Source organism: Hyperoodon ampullatus (genome assembly GCF_949752795.1).
Source record: "Hyperoodon ampullatus genome assembly, chromosome: 4".
Lineage (NCBI taxonomy): Eukaryota > Metazoa > Chordata > Mammalia > Artiodactyla > Ziphiidae > Hyperoodon > Hyperoodon ampullatus.
This window is the reverse complement of record NC_136917.1, coordinates 3223725-3241726: the sequence shown is the minus strand read 5'-3', so window position 1 is coordinate 3241726 and position 18002 is coordinate 3223725. Positions and strand designations below refer to the sequence as shown.

The following is an 18002-nucleotide window of genomic DNA, read 5'->3' as shown; positions in this document are numbered from 1 at the left end:
CTGAGGCCTTCTCTGCGCTGTCTGGGGAACGAACGCGATGAGGTGTGCTTCCTTGGGAACTGGACACAGCCGGTACCCCCCGAGGGCGGAGGATGAGCGGCGTCGGCGCGACCTGACCTTGGCGGCTCCCTGTCTCTGGGGCAGCCTGCTACCTGATAGAAACCTCAAGCAGCTATAGCCGGGAAACCTTGTGCGGGTTTGCAGACGTCTCTCCAGTGCCTGCCCCTCTGCCGGCACAGCCAAGGGAACACGGCACACAATGGGAACAGTGACTCTGGGGCGTCACCCACATAATGTGACTTCTAATAACGGCTGTCCTGTCATTGGGGTGCCCGGGTGCAGCCTCCGCACCTTTGCCAGTGCCACCGCTGGGGCCGCGGCAGTGCGCAGGCGCTCGGGGGCCGGCACTGAGGCACAGGCGCGCCAGGGCGGGACACCTTCGGGAGGTGAGGGGGGAACAGAGCGCAAGCGCACGGGTTTGGCGCGGGCGTGACGTCACCGCGTGCGACGCGTGAGTGGGAGCGGGGACCTGTGGGGCCTGGGTACCGGCAAGTCCGGAGGTAGAGGGCTGCCTGTTACCATGTTCGGCTCCAGCCGGGGCGGCGTGCGCGGCGGGCAGGACCAGTTCAGCTGGGAGGATGTGAAGACTGATAAGCAGAGGGAGAACTACCTGGGTGAGCGGGGCGCAGGGACCGGGGGCTCGCGGGCTGGGGGTACGCCGACCCGTGGGCCGTGCCGAGCACTCGGCGCTCCGTTCCCCGCAGGCAACTCGCTGATGGCCCCGGTGGGCCGCTGGCAGAAGGGCCGTGACCTCACCTGGTACGCCAAGGGCCGGGCGCACAGCGCGGGTCTGAGCCGAGAGCAGGAGCTGGCGGCTGTGAGGCAGGCGGAGCAGGAGGCGCTCATGGCAGCGCTGTGAGTGTGCCTTGAGAGCTTGGGCCGGGGGGTGGGGGTGGGGGGGTGGGGGGGCGGGGAGGGTGTTGGTTTACCTCCGGGTGGGGGCGCGGCAGGGGCCGAGGCGAGGCCCGCAGCTCCCTGAAGCTCACGCGCGGCCCCCGCAGAGGCTACAGGAACGTAAGGAAGCAGCCCACCGGCCTGAGCAAGGAGGTGAGAGGTGGGCCCTCCTGGAGTGCGGGGGCGGGATTGGGAGGGGGCTGACCCTGCGCTGCGGTGAGCACTTGCACTCCCCTCCCCAACAGGACTTTGTCGAAGTCTGTAAGCGGGAAGGAGGTGACCCCGAGAAGGGAGTGGACCGGCTCCTGGGCCTGGGGAGTTCCAGGTGCGGGGCCGGAGGGTCCTTGGGGGCCCCAGAAGTCGCGAGGGCGTGGCTCCTCGGGGCTCCGCACTGTCAGCCGCCCAGGTGGACGCCAGCACGGGTCGTCTGGGCGCACCACTTCTCTAGGGAGGCCTGGGGATGGGCGGTCCTCGCCGTGGGTGTGTCTCTGTGGGTGTGTCTCACCATGGGGGGATCTCACCCACGTCCCCGCAGTGGCTCTGCAGGGCGAGTGGCGCTGTCCCGGGAAGACAAAGAGGCTGCTAAGCTGGGGCTTTCAGTGTTCACGGTAACTACCCCCAAACATCCTGGGATCCCATGGTGGGGTGGGGGGCGGTCTGAGTGCCTCTTCCTGTTGAGGGCCATGGGGGCAGGCCGTCTCTCCTTGGGGATACCCTCCCAGCTTCTGGCTGGTTCTCGCCGGTCGGTATGCCGGGGCGCCCCGCACACCCCCTGAGTGGCTTTTCTCGGCAGCACCACCGCGTGGAGAGCAGTCGGACAGGGACCTCCCCGGCTTCGGCCAAAAAGAAGCCTCGGTCAGAGGAGAAGGTGGAGCCGGGGTAAGGCCTCCCAGGGCACAGAACTCACTGTTTTCTCAGCATGTTGGCTGCTTCTCCAGTCAGTGAACTCCCCAGCTCCAGTCGCTTTTTTCTTTTGAGGAGCCTCTGGAGATTCTGAGTCCTGGGGCGGTCTCACGACTGCCTACCAACCCCCAGCAGGGTCAGGGGCCCTGGAGGAGGATGCTCAGACATGGGCCACTTGTGCGAGGGTCTGGGGAGCACAGGAGGGGGTCACCACCTGGCCCCAAGAGTGCAGGGGCATCCCAATGGGAGGGCTGGAAGGAGCCCTGAGATTGTCAGGTGCTGCCCTGCAGACCTTTCTGCTGTGGTTGGAATGTGTCTGTGATGCCCACCATGGTAGCCACTGGCCACACATGGTACTGAGCAGTTTCCTTTAGTGATCTGAGGTTGAAATGGTTACACCTGGTCAGTGGCTACTGTGGTGGCCCCACCCCCGGCTAGACCCCCAAAACCCCCGAGGCTCCTGGCTCTCTGTATCACCCTTTGCAGCCCTGAAAGCCATAAGAAGAGCAAGAAAGAGAAGAAAAAGAAGAAGAGGCACAAGAAAGAGAAGAGGAGGAAAGAAAAGGAGCACGGGAGGGGGCCGGATTCCTCACAGCCCCCTGCTCCCATCCAGTAGGTGCAGCTGCCTGGGGATGGTGACAGAGTGCTGGGCAGGCAGGGCCCTCACGCCAGGTGTCCCCTGGTCTCCCTTAGGCATGACTCAGACTCCTCGACTTGCTGCAAGAGGAAGCGCAGGCATGACAGCGACTGAGGCCCAGGGATCTGGAGGGCTGGCCTGTGGGGGTCACCCCAGGTCCCCAAAGAGGCTTAGTTGTGGCCAAGTATGGCTACTTCTATTCTTCTTTGTGTTGACTCATTCTTTGTTCTTAAATAAACTTATTTTAAGTGGCAAGTATCTCATACTAAAGGGAAGGTTGTTGTCATGTGTCGCAATAGAAAGTGATGTGTGAAAATGTGGTAAATCTCTTGAGTTCCAGCAAGACTACCTGCAAGCCCATTGGGAGGGGCACTGTCCTTTTGGTGGTCAGCATCCTGGGGTCCCATGTTGGCCTGGTCCCCTGCATCAATTTCAGGTGTACCAAGAGCCCTGGGTCATGTGTGGCCAGCAGGGAGGGCAGAGGGGCCAAAGAGCGCTCAGCTTCAGGTAGGTGAGCACGCTAGAAGGGGCAGCCTGGGCATTTAGATCATGGGGAGCTGGACTTGTACCTGGAGCCACCCTTGTCTCCCCAGGCCACCAAGGGACCTCTTAACCACTGTCTCACCCCCACCCCCTGTGCGTGCTACAACGGCACTGGCTCCCCCCACCTGGCCCCCCAATCTCCAAGGCTGGGAGGCATACATACAACCTGGCCCTCCACAGAAAAAGTGAAAACTTAACATCTTACAACCACATTGGAATAAAGACAAAACCCAGACTGGATTCATTATTGAGGTTCTTGTTTTGCTTCTGATTTTCAAAGAAATGAGAGCTGAAGGCAATTCTGTCTTCAGAGCACTCGGCACTGGTTTTCAACCTGTTAGAGCAAATCATTATTTATGGTGGGGCAGCCTGCCTTCTGGGGGAAAGGACACCTGGACCTTCGCCTGCCAGTGCCTGCACCCAGTGGGGGGAACAAGGGTGCCAAGAAGGGCTCCAGGTCAGAGGAACAACCCCTGCAAAAGTGGGACGGGGTCTATGGCACAGGTGCACAAAGCACCCAGCCAGGCATGGGTCAATCGCTGTGGCAGTGACGTGGAGCTTGGTCAGGGGTTCCCGCCCCTCCAGAGGACAAGCTGGCTGGCTTGGGGGGTACCACAGAGGGTGGATGTTAGGAAGGGTGGGGGGTTTCCTCCACATACCCCCTGGCCCTAGCCTTTTGGGCATACTCCATATGGTGACCCTGCTGTCCCTTTCGCAACCAGGCATTGCTAAGACTGGGACCAGGGCGCTGGACTGCCAGCATGAGACCAATGAGGTGGTCACCACAAGGGCACTGGGACATACCCACACCCACCCATGGGAAAGTGAAGCAGTGGGGGAGGGTGGCAGGGAAGGGATGGGCAGAGGGAGGGAATGGGGCAAGTCAGAGCAATGCTGCCCTCCCTAAGTGAGGAGGAAGCAGCTGTCCCTGCCCAGCTTCCACGAGGCACACTGTCAGTCAGGGGCACCCAAAAATGGGAGAGCCATGAAATAGTTAAGAGATTTTATTCTAATAGCTGTAATTACAGTGCTTGTTTGTCGAAATGAAAACTGAAAACAAGTATACAAAACAGTTGATTACTAATTGTGTATTGAAAGCAGTAAGAGGTTCCACGACACCAAATAAACCAGTTCTGAGGTTTTCCCCAAGATAAAGTTTAACAGCTCGAGCTTCTTCAGTGTTTATCAAAATACAAAAGAAAAAAGTAGAGGTTATCATTTTTCGATGGCAAATCTGACCCTTGCAGGCTGAGGGAGTGAAAGCACACGTAGACAGGGGCTCCGAGGGGCTGGGGCTCAAGGATGACCACCCGCGCTCCTGCTGGTGAGACCCCAGAGAGCCCGGAGCAGGCAAGCAAGGGGACTGCAGGGCTCCCACTCAGACCAGAGCGTTCCAACCAAAGTGCCCATGCTGACCCAAGAAAAGGCTGGGGTTCCTCCAAGGGGTCTGAGAGCGGTGGATGCAGCCTCCAGCCCATCTCCTGGGCAGCCATGTAAGCACAGATACAAGCACAAACGCTATGGGGGTGTGGGATGACCCAAGACAGAGCAAATCACAGGGACCCTATTGTGACCATGCAGAATGGATCATAGCTGGTTCTGCCCCGTTTCACGTTCCCAACGGGAAACAGACCACTGGTGGACTGGACTCAGGCCATTACTGCAGAACCTACACTAGGCACATTTCTCCCTTCTGTGTGTTCAAGTGTTCTCCTTATCTTGTATTTGTAACTATTTTAAAAAATGCACTGAGTTTGGGTTAAAAACCAACCACCAAAATGGATCTCAACACAGATGTAAAGCCCAGAAGAGGAACATCGGGCTTTTCTGACACAGTGACTCCTGGATGACCCGTGTGCCTAAAATCCCTTCTCAGTACTAAACAGTGGGTTGATTTTCTTTTTACAATAAAAAAAGCTGAGTAATATTGCATAGGAGTACCAGAAACTGCCTCATTGGAAACAAAAACTATTTACATTAAATAAAAACCCAGTTGCAGGCTGCGTCTGCACATTTACAGCATGGTGAAGCACACTGTGACCGACCATGGAGACAGCTTCTGGCACTCACACCACAGGGGCACGTTTGCCACATGAGAGTAAAGCGAGGGCAGGAGGAGGGAGTGTGAGGGGAGGAGAGAGGAGTACAGCTCACTTCTGGTTCCGGAGCTGATTGGACAGCCAGTCCAGTCCCTCATAGAGCCCGTCCCCGCTGGTGGCACAGGTGGCCTGAATGTACCAGTTCCTGTGGCGCAGAGAGTGCAGACCCAGCTTGTCCGTGATCTCAGCTGCATTCATGGCATTGGGGAGGTCCTGGGGGGAGGGTAGCAAAGCGGGCGTGGGTCAAGGGGACTGCATGGAACCCTCTCCACCTGACCTGTGACCCCCCCTCGTCAGACCTCCATCGCTGAGAGGCTGGCTGCCTAACATGCACCCACCACCGGCACACAGGGTGGCTCAGTCATGCGTACCTGTTTGTTAGCAAACACGAGCAGAACGGCGTCCCTGAGCTCGTCTTCTGCCAGCATCCTCATAAGCTCCTCTCGGGCCTCATTCACACGCTCTCTGTCATTGCTGTCAACCACGAAGATGAGACCTGCATAGGGAACAGTAAGCATTAGTGCAGGCACCCAGGACACCCCCAACCTCTCCCAAAGGCCACAGCCCCCCTCCTGAGGGGCTGTAATGGGGTTGCCCACCCTCACCTTGTGTGTTCTGGAAGTAGTGGCGCCACAGAGGCCGGATCTTGTCCTGGCCACCCACGTCCCACACAGTGAAGCTGATGTTCTTGTATTCCACGGTTTCCACATTGAAGCCTGGAGGAGACCCAATGTGAGGCTCTCCCCAGGGCTACCACTACCCCCTAGCCTCCCGGGGCCCAGCCTCCTCACCTATAGTGGGAATGGTGGTCACGATTTCACCCAGCTTCAGTTTGTACAGGATGGTGGTCTTTCCCGCAGCATCTAGGCCCACCATGAGAATGCGCATTTCTTTTTTGCCAAAAAGGCCCTTGAAGAGGTTTGCAAAGATATTCCCCATGCTGTAGACTGGTGGGAGCAACACTGGCCAGAGAAACCTGCAGATACAAGGAGTCCTTGTGTCTCTTTCTGTGCTGCCCAGGGCCAGCAAAGCAGGAGCAGCTCAGAGACAGACTCACCCACAGACAGACAGATGGACATCCTGCTATCTCTCCTAAAAACTCACAAGGCATAAGCTGATGAAATCCTGGTTCCTATCCAGAAGAAAAAGAGTCCTGCCCGCCTGCCTCTTGAGCCCTGAAATCACCCTTAAAAGGGAGAGAATGGGAATCTTAGAACAGGGCTGACCGGATTTTGAAGCAGCTACTGCCATTATCTCAGGAAGTGACACCCAAGGCCTCAGGGTAACTTACCTCTAAGTCCTACAACCTCCCACCGTGCGATGCTATGTCCAACATGCGTGGAGAGGTGTGGCTTTCAAATGAATGCGAGATTCTCCATAATCTAATACAGAGCTTTTCAAGGGGCCAGAAACAACCACTCCAAGGCCCTACCATGTCTCCCAACTGCTCCAAGTCTCAGTGAAAAACAGTCCAATGTTAAGGCAACTAACACACGAGAAGCTAGGAGGGCCCATGGCAGAGACCAAAAGCCAACCTTTCCCAACATGCCGAGAGCTTAGCACACCCTGCAGGCAGGACCGGTGGAGTGAGAACACCTGGGCTCTAGGGCAGCACACCAGGGCATTCAGTCTAAGGGTGAGCCCACAGCAATGACCCTGGGGAGCCTGCCAGGGGACACTTTCCCAAGAGCTGTGGTCAATGCTGTCCCAGAGAGGAGAAGGCCTGTGTGGTGCAGCAACATGCTTGTACGAGAACACGTGTGCTGTGTTTGGGCTCCCGCCAGGCTCTCCTCACTCAGCAGGGCAGAAACACTAGGATACCACTGAGCTGGCTGGACCCAAGGTCAGAGACCAGGCCCAGACACCCAGACCTATAGGAAGGGACAAGTGACCACAGCTGTGGGAGAGTGAGGCTCACGGAGGAGGGCATCTCCTGTCCCAAAAGGCGCCCAAGGCACCAGAGCTGCCCAGGCCTGGCCTCTCCATGCTCAGTACTCTCCTCCTTCAACTGTTTTATTTCCAAACAAGGTCTTAGGAAAAAACGGTCATTTTCTCAAATGCTTAGGAATCTGGACTTTAAAAAATAATAATAATAATTAGTTAATTAATGGCTGAGGTGTGTCTTTGTTGCGGTGCGCGGACTTCTCACTGCAGTGGCTTCTCTTGTTGCAGAGCACGGGCTCTAGGCATGTGGGCTTCAGTAGTTGTGGCTCGCAGGCTCTAGAGCACAGGCTCAGTAGTTATGGCGCACAGGCTTAGCTGCTCCACAGCATGTGGGATCTTCCTGGACCAGGACTCGAACCCGTGTCCCCTGCATTGGCAGGCAGATTCTTAACCACTGTGCCACCAGGGAAGCCAGGAATCTGGACTTTTGGCACCTAAGGTAAAGCCAAGCTGTGGAGAGCTGGGCAGCCTTCAACTGGGAAGAACTGTATGAGTGTTGACAGAAAACCAAATGAACCACAGAGAACTTGTTCCAAGCAGGCAGGAGCTGCTTGCACCTGACCTCTGAGAGGGTGTTGGTGGAAGGCACTGTCAAGTCTTGGAAGGAGTCTTTCCCTGCATACCTGACCCCCTAGAAGTAACAATGAGCTCCCCAGTCTTTGGACTTTGAATGGACACTGCTGGGGTCAGAGGCCAGACCCATTAAGGACACAGATATGGGCCTGCCACAGGCACGCCCCACTGCACTCCACCTGGGGGGGGGCGTGCCCCAGATCCCCAGCATTCCTTATCACCTCTGATGACAGGCTCAGGTGGAGTCGCCAGGCCTCCACTACAAGTTACTTTCTGCCTTAGTCATCAGTGAGTATTTGGTGACTAAGTCCATGTCCCGCTCCTCATCCAACTTCCACCTTCTAGTTTTAGCACTCTGACATTTCCTGGCTGAATTATTGCCATGAGGACTGTCAAATGGTGATTTTCTATTGAGTCATTCCTTCCAGCTATTAGTTAGTTAACATTCTACTGCAAGGAACCACTTCTCCACATATTGATATAGTGTGAACTTGTGCATTCCTAGTTTACTCAGTAGGTCAGAATCACCAACCCACTGTGACTTAGATGCTCCAATGGTCCTAGAGGTGTCCCGTGGAGGCCCTTCCAGCAGGCTTCAGTGCACTTTCAACACTTTTCAATTCTTTTTGGTTTTGAATAATATTACCTAGTTATAAAATTAAAATTTAAAAATATCTTTACTATATTTCCTTTTCTGCAGACAGCCATTTTTCCTATAGACAATGATAAATTATAGAAGATAGAATAAACTGAACACACACATTTATCTCAGCTTACTCCTGAAATCGTTACCAATAAAGAAATAAGTGATGACTGACTCAAAAGAGAAAAGTGGGGGGAGGTGGAAAGAGGTGACAGAAGACAGCAAATTTTGGTGAGGTCTGACCCTGACCGAGTGCTCATCCTCAGCCCTGCAGGAAAGCCAAGGCACCTTTTTGGAGCAACTGAACCAGGGGCCCTGACTCCGCTATCCAGGCAGAGGAGGGCATGGGGTGCACTGTACTGGAAACAGACGGATACGGCAAAATCAACAGGGAGGCACACGGCCCTGCAGACCCTCACATGTAACCCAGAGGCCTCAAAGCAAGGACCTATGGATTCTTGCACCTGGAGGCCCTCAAACAGCCACGCCGCTATCTCCCTTTAAGGAGCCCCCAATGCAAGTGACTGAAACAAAGAACTTGGAGAGAAGACAGAAGACATTTAAAAAGAAAAAAACAGTAAAAAACAAACAAAATCCCCAACCCACACACAGCCTTGGCATCAACATGGTGGGGACCTGGTGCCCACAAAACAAGAACAGGGCATTAGGACACAGAGAACAGCAGACCTCACAACCAAAGTGAAAAAAATCCACACACACACACACACACAAGATTTAAAAAAGAGGAAACTGGGAGCTCCCTGGTGGTCCAGTGGCTAGGGCCCCGAGCTTCCAATGCAGGGGGCCCGGGTTCGATCCCTGATCAGAGAACTGGGTCCCGCGTGCCGCAACTAAGACCCAACGCGGCCAAATAAATATTTTTTTTAAAAAAAGGGAGGGGGAAACTAGGAGCAATTTAAAAGACCAACATCTACCTTGCGTATGGTGATGACTTTTTAGACACAACACCAAAGACATGATCCCATGAAAGAAGTAACTGATAAACTGAACTTCATTAAAATGACAAACTTCTGCTCTGTGAAAGACAAAACCAGACTGGGAGAATATATCTGCAAGAGATACATCTGATAAAGGACTGTCATCCAAAATATACAAAGACCACTTATAACTCAACAATAACAAATTTAAATTTAATTTTAAAATTTAAAAAATGGGCCAAAGATCTTAATGAAAACCTCATTAAAGGTTTACAGAAGGCACGTAAGCAATGAAAAGATGCTCATCATATGTCCTCAGAGAAATGCAAATTAAAACAATGAGCTATTACTGCACACCTATTAAAATGACCAAAAGCCAAAACCCAGAACACACGCTGGCAATGCAAGAATGTGGCGCAACAGGAACTCTCCTCCATCCCCCGAGGGAATGCAAAATGGTGCAGCTGTCGGCAAACAGTTTGGAGGTTTCTTACAAAACATACTCTGAACATATAATTCAGCAATCATGCTCCCAAAGGAGCTGAAAACTAACATCCACACAGACACCTGCACACTGATGTTTACAGAAGTTTTATTCATTCCAAAAAATTTTATTCATTCCAAATTTTGCCACAATTTGGAAGCAACCATGATGTCTTTCAGTAGGTGAATGGATAAGCTGTGGTACATCCAAACAATATTATTCAACACTAAAAAGAAAGGCGCTATCAAGACATGAAAAGACATGGAGGAGCATACATGTGCACTACTAAGTGAAAGAAGCCAATCTAAGAATACTACACACCTATGATTCCAACTATGTGACATTCTGGAAAAGGCAAAACTGTGGAGACAGTAAAAAGATCCTTTCAGTGGTTGTGAGGTGTTAAGAGGAAGGGAGGGATGAATAGGTGGAGCACAGAGGATTTTTAGGATAGTGAAACTATTCTGTGTGAAACTGCGATGTAGATACGTGTCAATACGCATTTCTCCAAACCTACAGAACACACAATACCAAGAGTGAACCCTAAGGTAAACTATGGGCTCTGGATGATGATGTATCAATGTAGGTTCATCAGTTGTAACAAATGCACCACTCTAGTGGGGGATGTAGTGAGGAAGGCCATGTGGGTGGACATCTCCATGCCTTTCCCTCAATTATGTGGTGAACCTCAAACTGTTCCCCCAAAAGAGAGACATAAGCAGCACTTTCAGTCTGTAATTCTGTATCAGCCAAAGGGCAGAACAGAGGTCTGAAATGCAAGGCTTCACACATGCCTTCTTCTCCAGGTTGCCACAGGCAGAGGGAGCCCCCAGGGTGATGGAGGGAGACACAGAGGCAGGCCTGAACAGCAGCCAGCACAGGCCTGAACAGCAGCCAGCGCAGGCTGCAGCAGGAAGGAGGAGAGTTCAGGAAAAGAGGAACAGTTACCTATGTGGTTTAAACGTGGGGTTTGGCAATTCTAGGGGAATTGGGAAAAACTAATGACAGGTACACAGAAAGAAACCCAAGGATGAAAATGTAAAGAAGTCATTTTAAGATTTCCTGAGGGAAAACCATAAGCCAGTCACCACTTGACTCAGCAGTGAACAATATTTACTCAGTCATGATACTTCGACTGTCATTGCTGGGTATTGGAAAGCTGAGGCCGGAACTTGTGGTCTCAAGGGCCAACCCTCACCGTCCAAAGCTGACACACTGAGAAACAGTATTAGCGCACTACTTAGTACAGTGAGGCATGAAAGGGGCTATCCCTGGGAGGCAGGATGGAAGACTGCTGTTCATACTTGTTTTATACTTGTTTTAGTGTTACATTCCTACAAATTGACACAAAAACCTGGGCACTAAGGGGTGAAAAGGTTAAGTGCACTCTCCCAACTCCCACAGGGGACTGATGGAACATTCCAGGTAAACTGGGCCCAGCAGCAGGCCCACACCTGCATGTCAGCCTCAAAATGCAGTCAGTCACAGCCATGGCAGTCCAAGAGCCTCCTCCCCTCCCCTCCCCACCCCAGCGTGTCTGCCCACTCACCCCTGGCCAGCCTTGGCCGTGCAGTCTGCTGAGCCCTGATTATCAGTGTGGTCCTTGCCTTCCACACACAGTTTTTTAACCTACTCAAGTCCTGAAGCCCCAAAGGGGAAGTGGGCCATATATTTGGTGGCTGAACCTGGATGGGGATGAGCACAAACTCTAGGGTTTAAGATGCTACACACAGCACTTGGTCTCTCCCACTATACAAGCATCTATCTATACCCGCCCTGCACCTGGTCCAGGGACCCTGGCAGCTCCTGACCTAACACAGTATCACAGGGGAAAGGTTCAACAGTGACCACGAGAGTTGTTCCATGGCCTCTCCACACAGGTTCTAACTTGTAGGGTGCCCAGCCTAGGCCTATTTCACCCTTTCCTCCACCAGGATCCCTAGCACTAAGGTCAAAACCTGTTTTTCAGGTTCATGGTAATGACCGTGAGTGTTTCTAAGCAGTGAAGACGCTGATTTTCTCAAAAGAGCACTTCCCCGCACCTGCCTGAGTTTGCACCTCTGAGCTGGCTCATAAGAAGATGCAAGAGTAACAACAGCACGTCTCTTTCCTGAGACAGAAACCTCTGAGTGGACACAGCCCCTTAAGGACGGTTTTTTCCTTTTTCTGGTTAGGACCAGAAACAATGATAGGGTGGCAGTTCAACATTATAGCAAAGAACAGGACACAACTGGCTGCCTACACTCCTGCATGCAAAGACCTACTAGGCTACAGGCCAAGGCCAACAACAGGCCTCCCTGGGAAAGCCAGTGCAGGGAGGAAAAAATGTAGCGTGAGTTTACACCCGTTCCACTCCAGTAAATGAATCCAGAGTGACTGGTTTAGCTGCTGAAGAGAAGTATATGTACCCACGACCTCTACCTGTGCCTGCTGCATCTCCTAACAAGCCTCAGAGGATTCAAGATAAGCAAGGGACAGCCCTCCCCTACAGGGCTGTGCAGCTTACTTCTGCAGAAGGAAAGTTTGTCACATTTTCTGAAACTGTTAGAGCTGGTTTACTTAACAAAATCTCTGTATCCATATCAAGATGACCCAAACTGCTGGGAATCAGTAGAAAGAATAAACCACTAACCTAGAGCTTGTCTTGGGAAACGAAAATGTGACCCAAGGAGGCAAAAAACAAGGGTTTGGATTCTATTCTGTGCCTCAGATGTGATGGGTTGTTCTGGTCCCTCTGTAAATGAGAGATCACATGGATGAATCCCCTATTCAAATGAACAGCTAGGTGACATCAGAACTTTTTTCGTTTTGCTTTTTTTTAAAAAAAAAGTCAAGTTTATTAGGTGTAAATTACATATAGTAAAAGGTACAGCTCAATAGTTCGTAATGTCAATTTTAATATCTAATTTGAGAAAAATTAACGAAGTGAAGATCTTACTGAGGAATTGATATACATTATAAAACATTTTCTTTAAGGGTTTCATTCATTCTTCAAGCAGTCAAATATGTGCTTAGATTATCAACCACTCAAAAGCCTAATTCATCCCTGACATGTAGGATTTAATTTTAAGGGGTGGGGGTCCTCTACTTTCATAGGCAATATGATCACATAATATAATCTGCTACAAACTGCTTTTTGTACATCAACTTGTAGCTCCACCCCATCAGCTAAATAAAGCCTTCAGTCATTACTCTATTAGTCCAACATTCCATTTCTGTAGCTCTAACATTTTTCTGCAATTGGGTAGAGCGTTACTTGTCACTTTTTCATAAAAATTAGCATAAGAATACTGAACGTGCCAATACTAGTGATAGGCAGATACACCTCACAGGCCTAACACAATTGTGATGAAGAAGAATCAACAACACTCTCAGAAGGAAGAATATTCAGCCTGAGACACTCAAAGGATATAATTAAGCTGACTGAACTTTTTTTTTCCTTTCAGTTTTATTCAGATATAACTGACATACTGTATTATTTTCAGTTGTACAAAAGAATGACTTGATATGTGTATATATTGTGAAATGATCACCACAAAAAGTCTAGTTAACTCCCATCACCTCACACAGTCACCCTTTTTTTCCTTGTGATGAGAACTTTTAAGATTTCCTCTCTTAGCAACTTTCAAATATAAATACAGTACGGTAAACTACAGTCACCATACTTTACCTCATATTACAGAATTTATTTATATTATGACCGGAAGTTTGTACCTTTTGACCACCTCCACCCATTTCATCTACCCTGACTCTGAACTTTCAATACAAAGAAAAAGAATAAATGAAAGAACATGCAAAAACATTCTAGAACTGTATAGTTCTGGTCTGCTTCTAAAGGTGAATTCCAATGAGAGACTGTTTTCTGTTTTTCACATCGAAACTTTTAGCATGTTTTGCAGGAATCAATTAGGTACTAGACCTGGGCTCTATGCAGCAGTCCCGTTCCCAACACCACGCCCCCCAGAGGAGGATGAGTGCCAGAAATCCAGAGACTAGTACACTAACCCTGGTCTCCAGATGCCCTGCAAGTTGCCTCCCAAAGCTGAAGGAAGGGGTTTCCGGTCAGGTCTGATTCTTAGGAGGAGCAACCAGTGAAATTCAATTTAGGTCCCTCTTGGCCAGCTTAAGATTCAAGGTGAAATCCTTAAAATGACAACAAGAAATGAGTTTCATTCATGAATGTAGCTCTTGGTCTATACTAACATGAACATCCAAGAGTCACTGTCCATTGTCTAACGGAACAAGCATACCAACCACAAGGCGAGCGTGGAAACAGTGAAACTGCAATTAATCCTACTTACCAATAACTACAAAATCCAAAGTATTTAACTGATGAATATATTTATTTATCTTTTGCAATTCTCCCTTATTCATAGTCTTAAAGTTTTACTTACTATTTTTTAACATAACTGTTCTCAAAGCCCATTACCAAAGATACTTACACTGACGTGAAATCTACAGATGGGAGCAAATAACCAGAAGGTCTACCCCAAATGAAAACAATATCCATGTAGGACCTCTGAACACAAATGTCACGCGGCCTCCAACTGGAGTGAAACAATGAGTGGATGATACCCACAAGTTGAGGCCTCACTCGGATGCTACATCAGGAGCATCTCTCACAGTTCTGTGCATTTGTCCTAGTGGCAGACGCTGGATGCTCCTTGGTATTTTCTTCTCCCAGATTTGTCCCTGGGCTCGAGGCCTTCCAGAGTAAACCTACATTCCTGGCCCCCTGTAGCTATGCAGGACCATCTGAGTATGCTAGCCCATGGGATGGGGCAACAGTAATGGAATGGCTTCCAGGTCCTGCAGACCTGGTGGCGGGCGCCTGGGCCCCCCACTGTGGTGGGGCCAGTGCCATGGACCCTAATGAGCACTTCTACTCCAGAAGTCAGGGCATATATACCCTCTATCTGACTCCGAACACACAAGTCTAAAGAAATTGTTACTGGAAAAAGAAATCAAAAGACCGAAAAAACAAAACCAAAAACAAATTTGCATCAACCTCAGAACATTAAAATGTACAACAAATTAAACTGAAAATGGAGGAAACAAAGCAATTTATGACTAAAATGCAAAGCAGGATTAGAGAAACTACAGGCAACTCTAAACCACCCAGACACCCTGAAAAGTGTCATACCACCAACTCCTTACTAATTCTGCACATCAGTGGTCCTTTGGAAACCAATTAGAATTGTATTTCAACCCATCCTAGTGGCAAACAGAGAACCATTGGTTTGGAACTCCTCAGCAAGTCACTCAGGCCCACATTCTGGCCTTGGCTGTGCTCCCAGTCCCCTCTCCATACTGATTTTCTATGCCATGCCCACCGAGCCCTCCACTCAACCTCTGAAGCCAAGTTCAGATGCCACCTTCCACAGGGAAGAGTCCTTTTTATTGTTCTCAGCATACCCTCGACACACTGTGGGACTAACAGTCACCACACTCATGTAAGGAATAGCTGTGTGATGAGCACAGCCCTGGGCACACAAAAGCTCAACAGTACTCAATGAATCCAATTGACAGATGGTGAAACAGAAGTGGAACAGCGACAGTGCTCACCTTCCAACCTCACCTCAATGGTAAACTAGTTCTTAGAGGCTCTGGGCCAAGCAATGTCAAAGACTGATCCACAGTTACACTATAGCCCTCTCAATGCAGCTAAAAGCTTCAACATGAGCGCAGACACACACACACACACACACACACACACACACACACACACACACACACACACACACACACTCTCTCACACTCTCACACTCACATAACTCCAGCTGCTGAAGTCTCAGTCCCCATGATCCTGACAGAAAGGGCAGGCACACCTGTCAAATAACACAGTCCTATGTTTCAGTTCCAGTAGTGAGAACAAGGAAGAGAAGGCAATTCAGGATTCTGATTTCTGTTGTGAAGTACATCATATTAATTTGTTTTTGTCACTCTACTTCTTTAATTATATGATCACCACAAACATGCTAAAGCCCCTACGGTTTCTGTTCTGGTGCCTTCTCAAGGAGGCCACCTGCACCCATGGTGCAGACATAGGACCCTCTCCAGGCACGAGGGTGGGGCTCTGGAGAAGCCAGCGTTGCTCAGACCCCTTTCCACACCCTTGAAGAAAAAGGGAACTGCAACCAACCATGAGCTGTCAGTGCCCAGTTCTTCCTCCTCAAACTTCTCAGAGTGGCAGGCGGCCCCCTGAGGCTTTTTCAGCACAAGGGGACTTTGTGAGTGATTAAAATGATTAAACCAATCTCTAAAACGTGATTTTTGCCTGCAGAGAACTTTCATTTTGAAAACAAAACGTAAAAAAATTACAGCCCCAACTCTTTTTCTCAGTGATGGGCTTCCCAGAGGACACAGAATAGCGAAGTGCAGCAGTGGTTGAAAGCCTCTGTTAGATCCCCCTACCTCTGAAGCAAGCCCCCTGACAGATCTGCCCTCCTGAGACCCTTGTTAGGAGCACCCAGAGGTGCACCAGCTCAGAGTACTCGGGGCAACCTCCGCCTCACTCTCCAAGCAGCTGGTCTTGGCTGGGAGGCCAATGTCCTTGTGGGAACTTCTCAGTGTTTGGCCTGAACAGCCACAGCAACCTCTCAATAGGCCTCTTCCTACCTCTGCTCACATTTCAAACCCTGGGCAGCCCTGGACTCAGGGAAATTTCATTCATATACCTGCTCCTGCCATCCTCTGCTTAAAACCTCCCAGCAGTCGCCGTCACCCCCCTCAGGTGACCAGCAGTCCCATCGCACTCGGTGTCTTGCACTTTCACTCCCTAGTACTGCCCCCATCCAGCCATTCACTCCCAGAGGAACGCAGTCCCCTACACGGGACCCCAGATGAAGCTTCCTCTCACCTCCAGACTTCCCTCCTACTACCCCCTTAACACACGGGTCTCCCATCAAAATCTCATCCTCAAATCTAAAGGACCCACTCTTTCCCACTTTAACCCTCTGCAACTTCCTCCCAGTTCTTCAGACCCAAAGCCCGGAGACACTCACAATTCCGCTCTCTGTCCCTCTCATCCCCAAATCTGTTTACTTTACTGGCAAGTCCCATCACCTCTCCCTTTGAAAGTTGCTTCCCCATCACTATCCACCTGGTCCCGGCCACCTCATCTCTCCTCTGGCGTTCCCAAAGCCTGTAGCTTCCACTTGCAAGGTGTTCTCAATGCCAGCAAGAGGGGCCTGTTAGGAAAGGTCAGACTAAGTCAGGTTCCTTAAGAAGATCAGAGCCGACACCCCCATGGCATTTCGCAGCACCACCCCTGCCATCCAGAAAGGAAGCTAGCAGACAATATAACCAACATACACACCAGACTGCAAAAAACCCACGTTGCCCCAACTAAAATGTAACAGGGAAATGAAAGATGGTGTCACATGATATAACACGTGACCTTCAGTATTGGTCATGACCACACTACAAGTTCAAGGGAGGTAGTCAGAGAACCACCTAATGAAGACTGCCACAAATACATCAGCATCTCAGATACTCAGGGCCTGCTGTGTCCATGAAATGTCCCCCCACCACCGGAAAAAGAGAACAACTCTTGGTAAAGTTCTGCAAAGAACAAAATACAATCACCCTTAATTTACAAGGTAGTTTCTTTCCTGGAAAATTCAGAACATCTACTAAAACCAAACACACACACACACACACACACGTTGACTCTGTACATAAGCAGAATTAGGTTTAAGATATAAACAGATTTTTCACCTATATGAAAGTCATGCAGAACGCATTCTTGCTGCTAAACGTACTAAATATCAGTATTGCCTCTCACCATTGACAGAGCCCCAAATCCTCCCACATGTTCCCAAAATACCTTTTCTGTGGGGCTATCCCTCCAAGGACCACTGGTACACACCAGCAGGCTTCTCTCCCCTCCTGTGCTCCTGGCAGGTCTCCAAAACCACTAAATGCACTCCCATCTAAGGGCCTTTGCACTTACTGTTCCCCTGCCTGGGAGAAGCTTCTTGTTTCTCCCAAAGACCCACAGGACGCTCACTCCCTTATACCTCTACTCAAATGGCACCTCCTCCCCTATCCTCCTGATAGGTCTGACTCAGTGCCCACTCCTTTTACTGTGTCCTGTTGGCCTGCTTTTCCATTCCATTCACTGCCATGGCCCTGTGTCTCCACCCAGCCTTATACTCTGCCAGTGAGTACTCCTCTGCCTAGAACTCGCCCACCTTCTTCCACCCATCTCTCTATCTCCACCTGTCTTTCTCTACTGGCCACCTCCCTGGGCACCCAAGAGATTCACTGTCAAGAAGAGGAG

General features: G+C 50.4%; 2 protein-coding genes across 4 annotated transcripts; one reads left to right on the top strand and one right to left on the bottom strand.

Moving 5' to 3' along the window:
* The first annotated feature begins 429 nt into the window (after positions 1-429).
* Positions 430-2752, top strand: LOC307052821 (multiple myeloma tumor-associated protein 2 homolog). Of its 3 annotated transcripts, XM_079703959.1 has the most exons (8): positions 485-674; positions 765-915; positions 1062-1107; positions 1200-1279; positions 1490-1562; positions 1748-1833; positions 2344-2469; positions 2551-2752. In XM_079703959.1, exons 1-8 carry the CDS (start codon positions 581-583, stop codon positions 2606-2608), a joined length of 714 nt encoding a protein of 237 aa, XP_079560085.1. In that variant the 5' UTR covers positions 485-580; the 3' UTR covers positions 2609-2752. The 3 variants fall into 3 exon arrangements, with proteins under 3 accessions (XP_079560087.1, XP_079560086.1, XP_079560085.1); XM_079703961.1 differs by lacking the exons at positions 1062-1107; positions 1748-1833 and having other exon boundaries at positions 430-674; XM_079703960.1 differs by lacking the exons at positions 1062-1107; positions 1200-1279 and having other exon boundaries at positions 484-674.
* A 1274-nt stretch (positions 2753-4026) lies between these two features.
* Positions 4027-6075, bottom strand: ARF1 (ARF GTPase 1; the record flags this gene model as incomplete). Its single annotated transcript, XM_079703781.1, has 4 exons — positions 4027-5349; positions 5508-5632; positions 5742-5852; positions 5928-6075. 4 exons carry the CDS (start codon positions 6073-6075, stop codon positions 5188-5190), a joined length of 546 nt encoding a protein of 181 aa, XP_079559907.1. The 3' UTR covers positions 4027-5187.
* Between the last annotated feature and the right edge of the window lie 11927 nt (positions 6076-18002).

Coding starts and splice junctions, on each gene's coding strand:
- LOC307052821 (XM_079703959.1), top strand. CDS start 581: ATGTTCGGCTCCAGCCGGGGCGGCGTGCGCGGCGGGCAGGACCAGTTC. Junction 1,280..1,489: donor CTGGGCCTGGGGAGTTCCAG/GTGCGGGGCCGG, acceptor ACGTCCCCGCAG/TGGCTCTGCAGGGCGAGTGG. Junction 1,563..1,747: donor TGGGGCTTTCAGTGTTCACG/GTAACTACCCCC, acceptor TTTTCTCGGCAG/CACCACCGCGTGGAGAGCAG.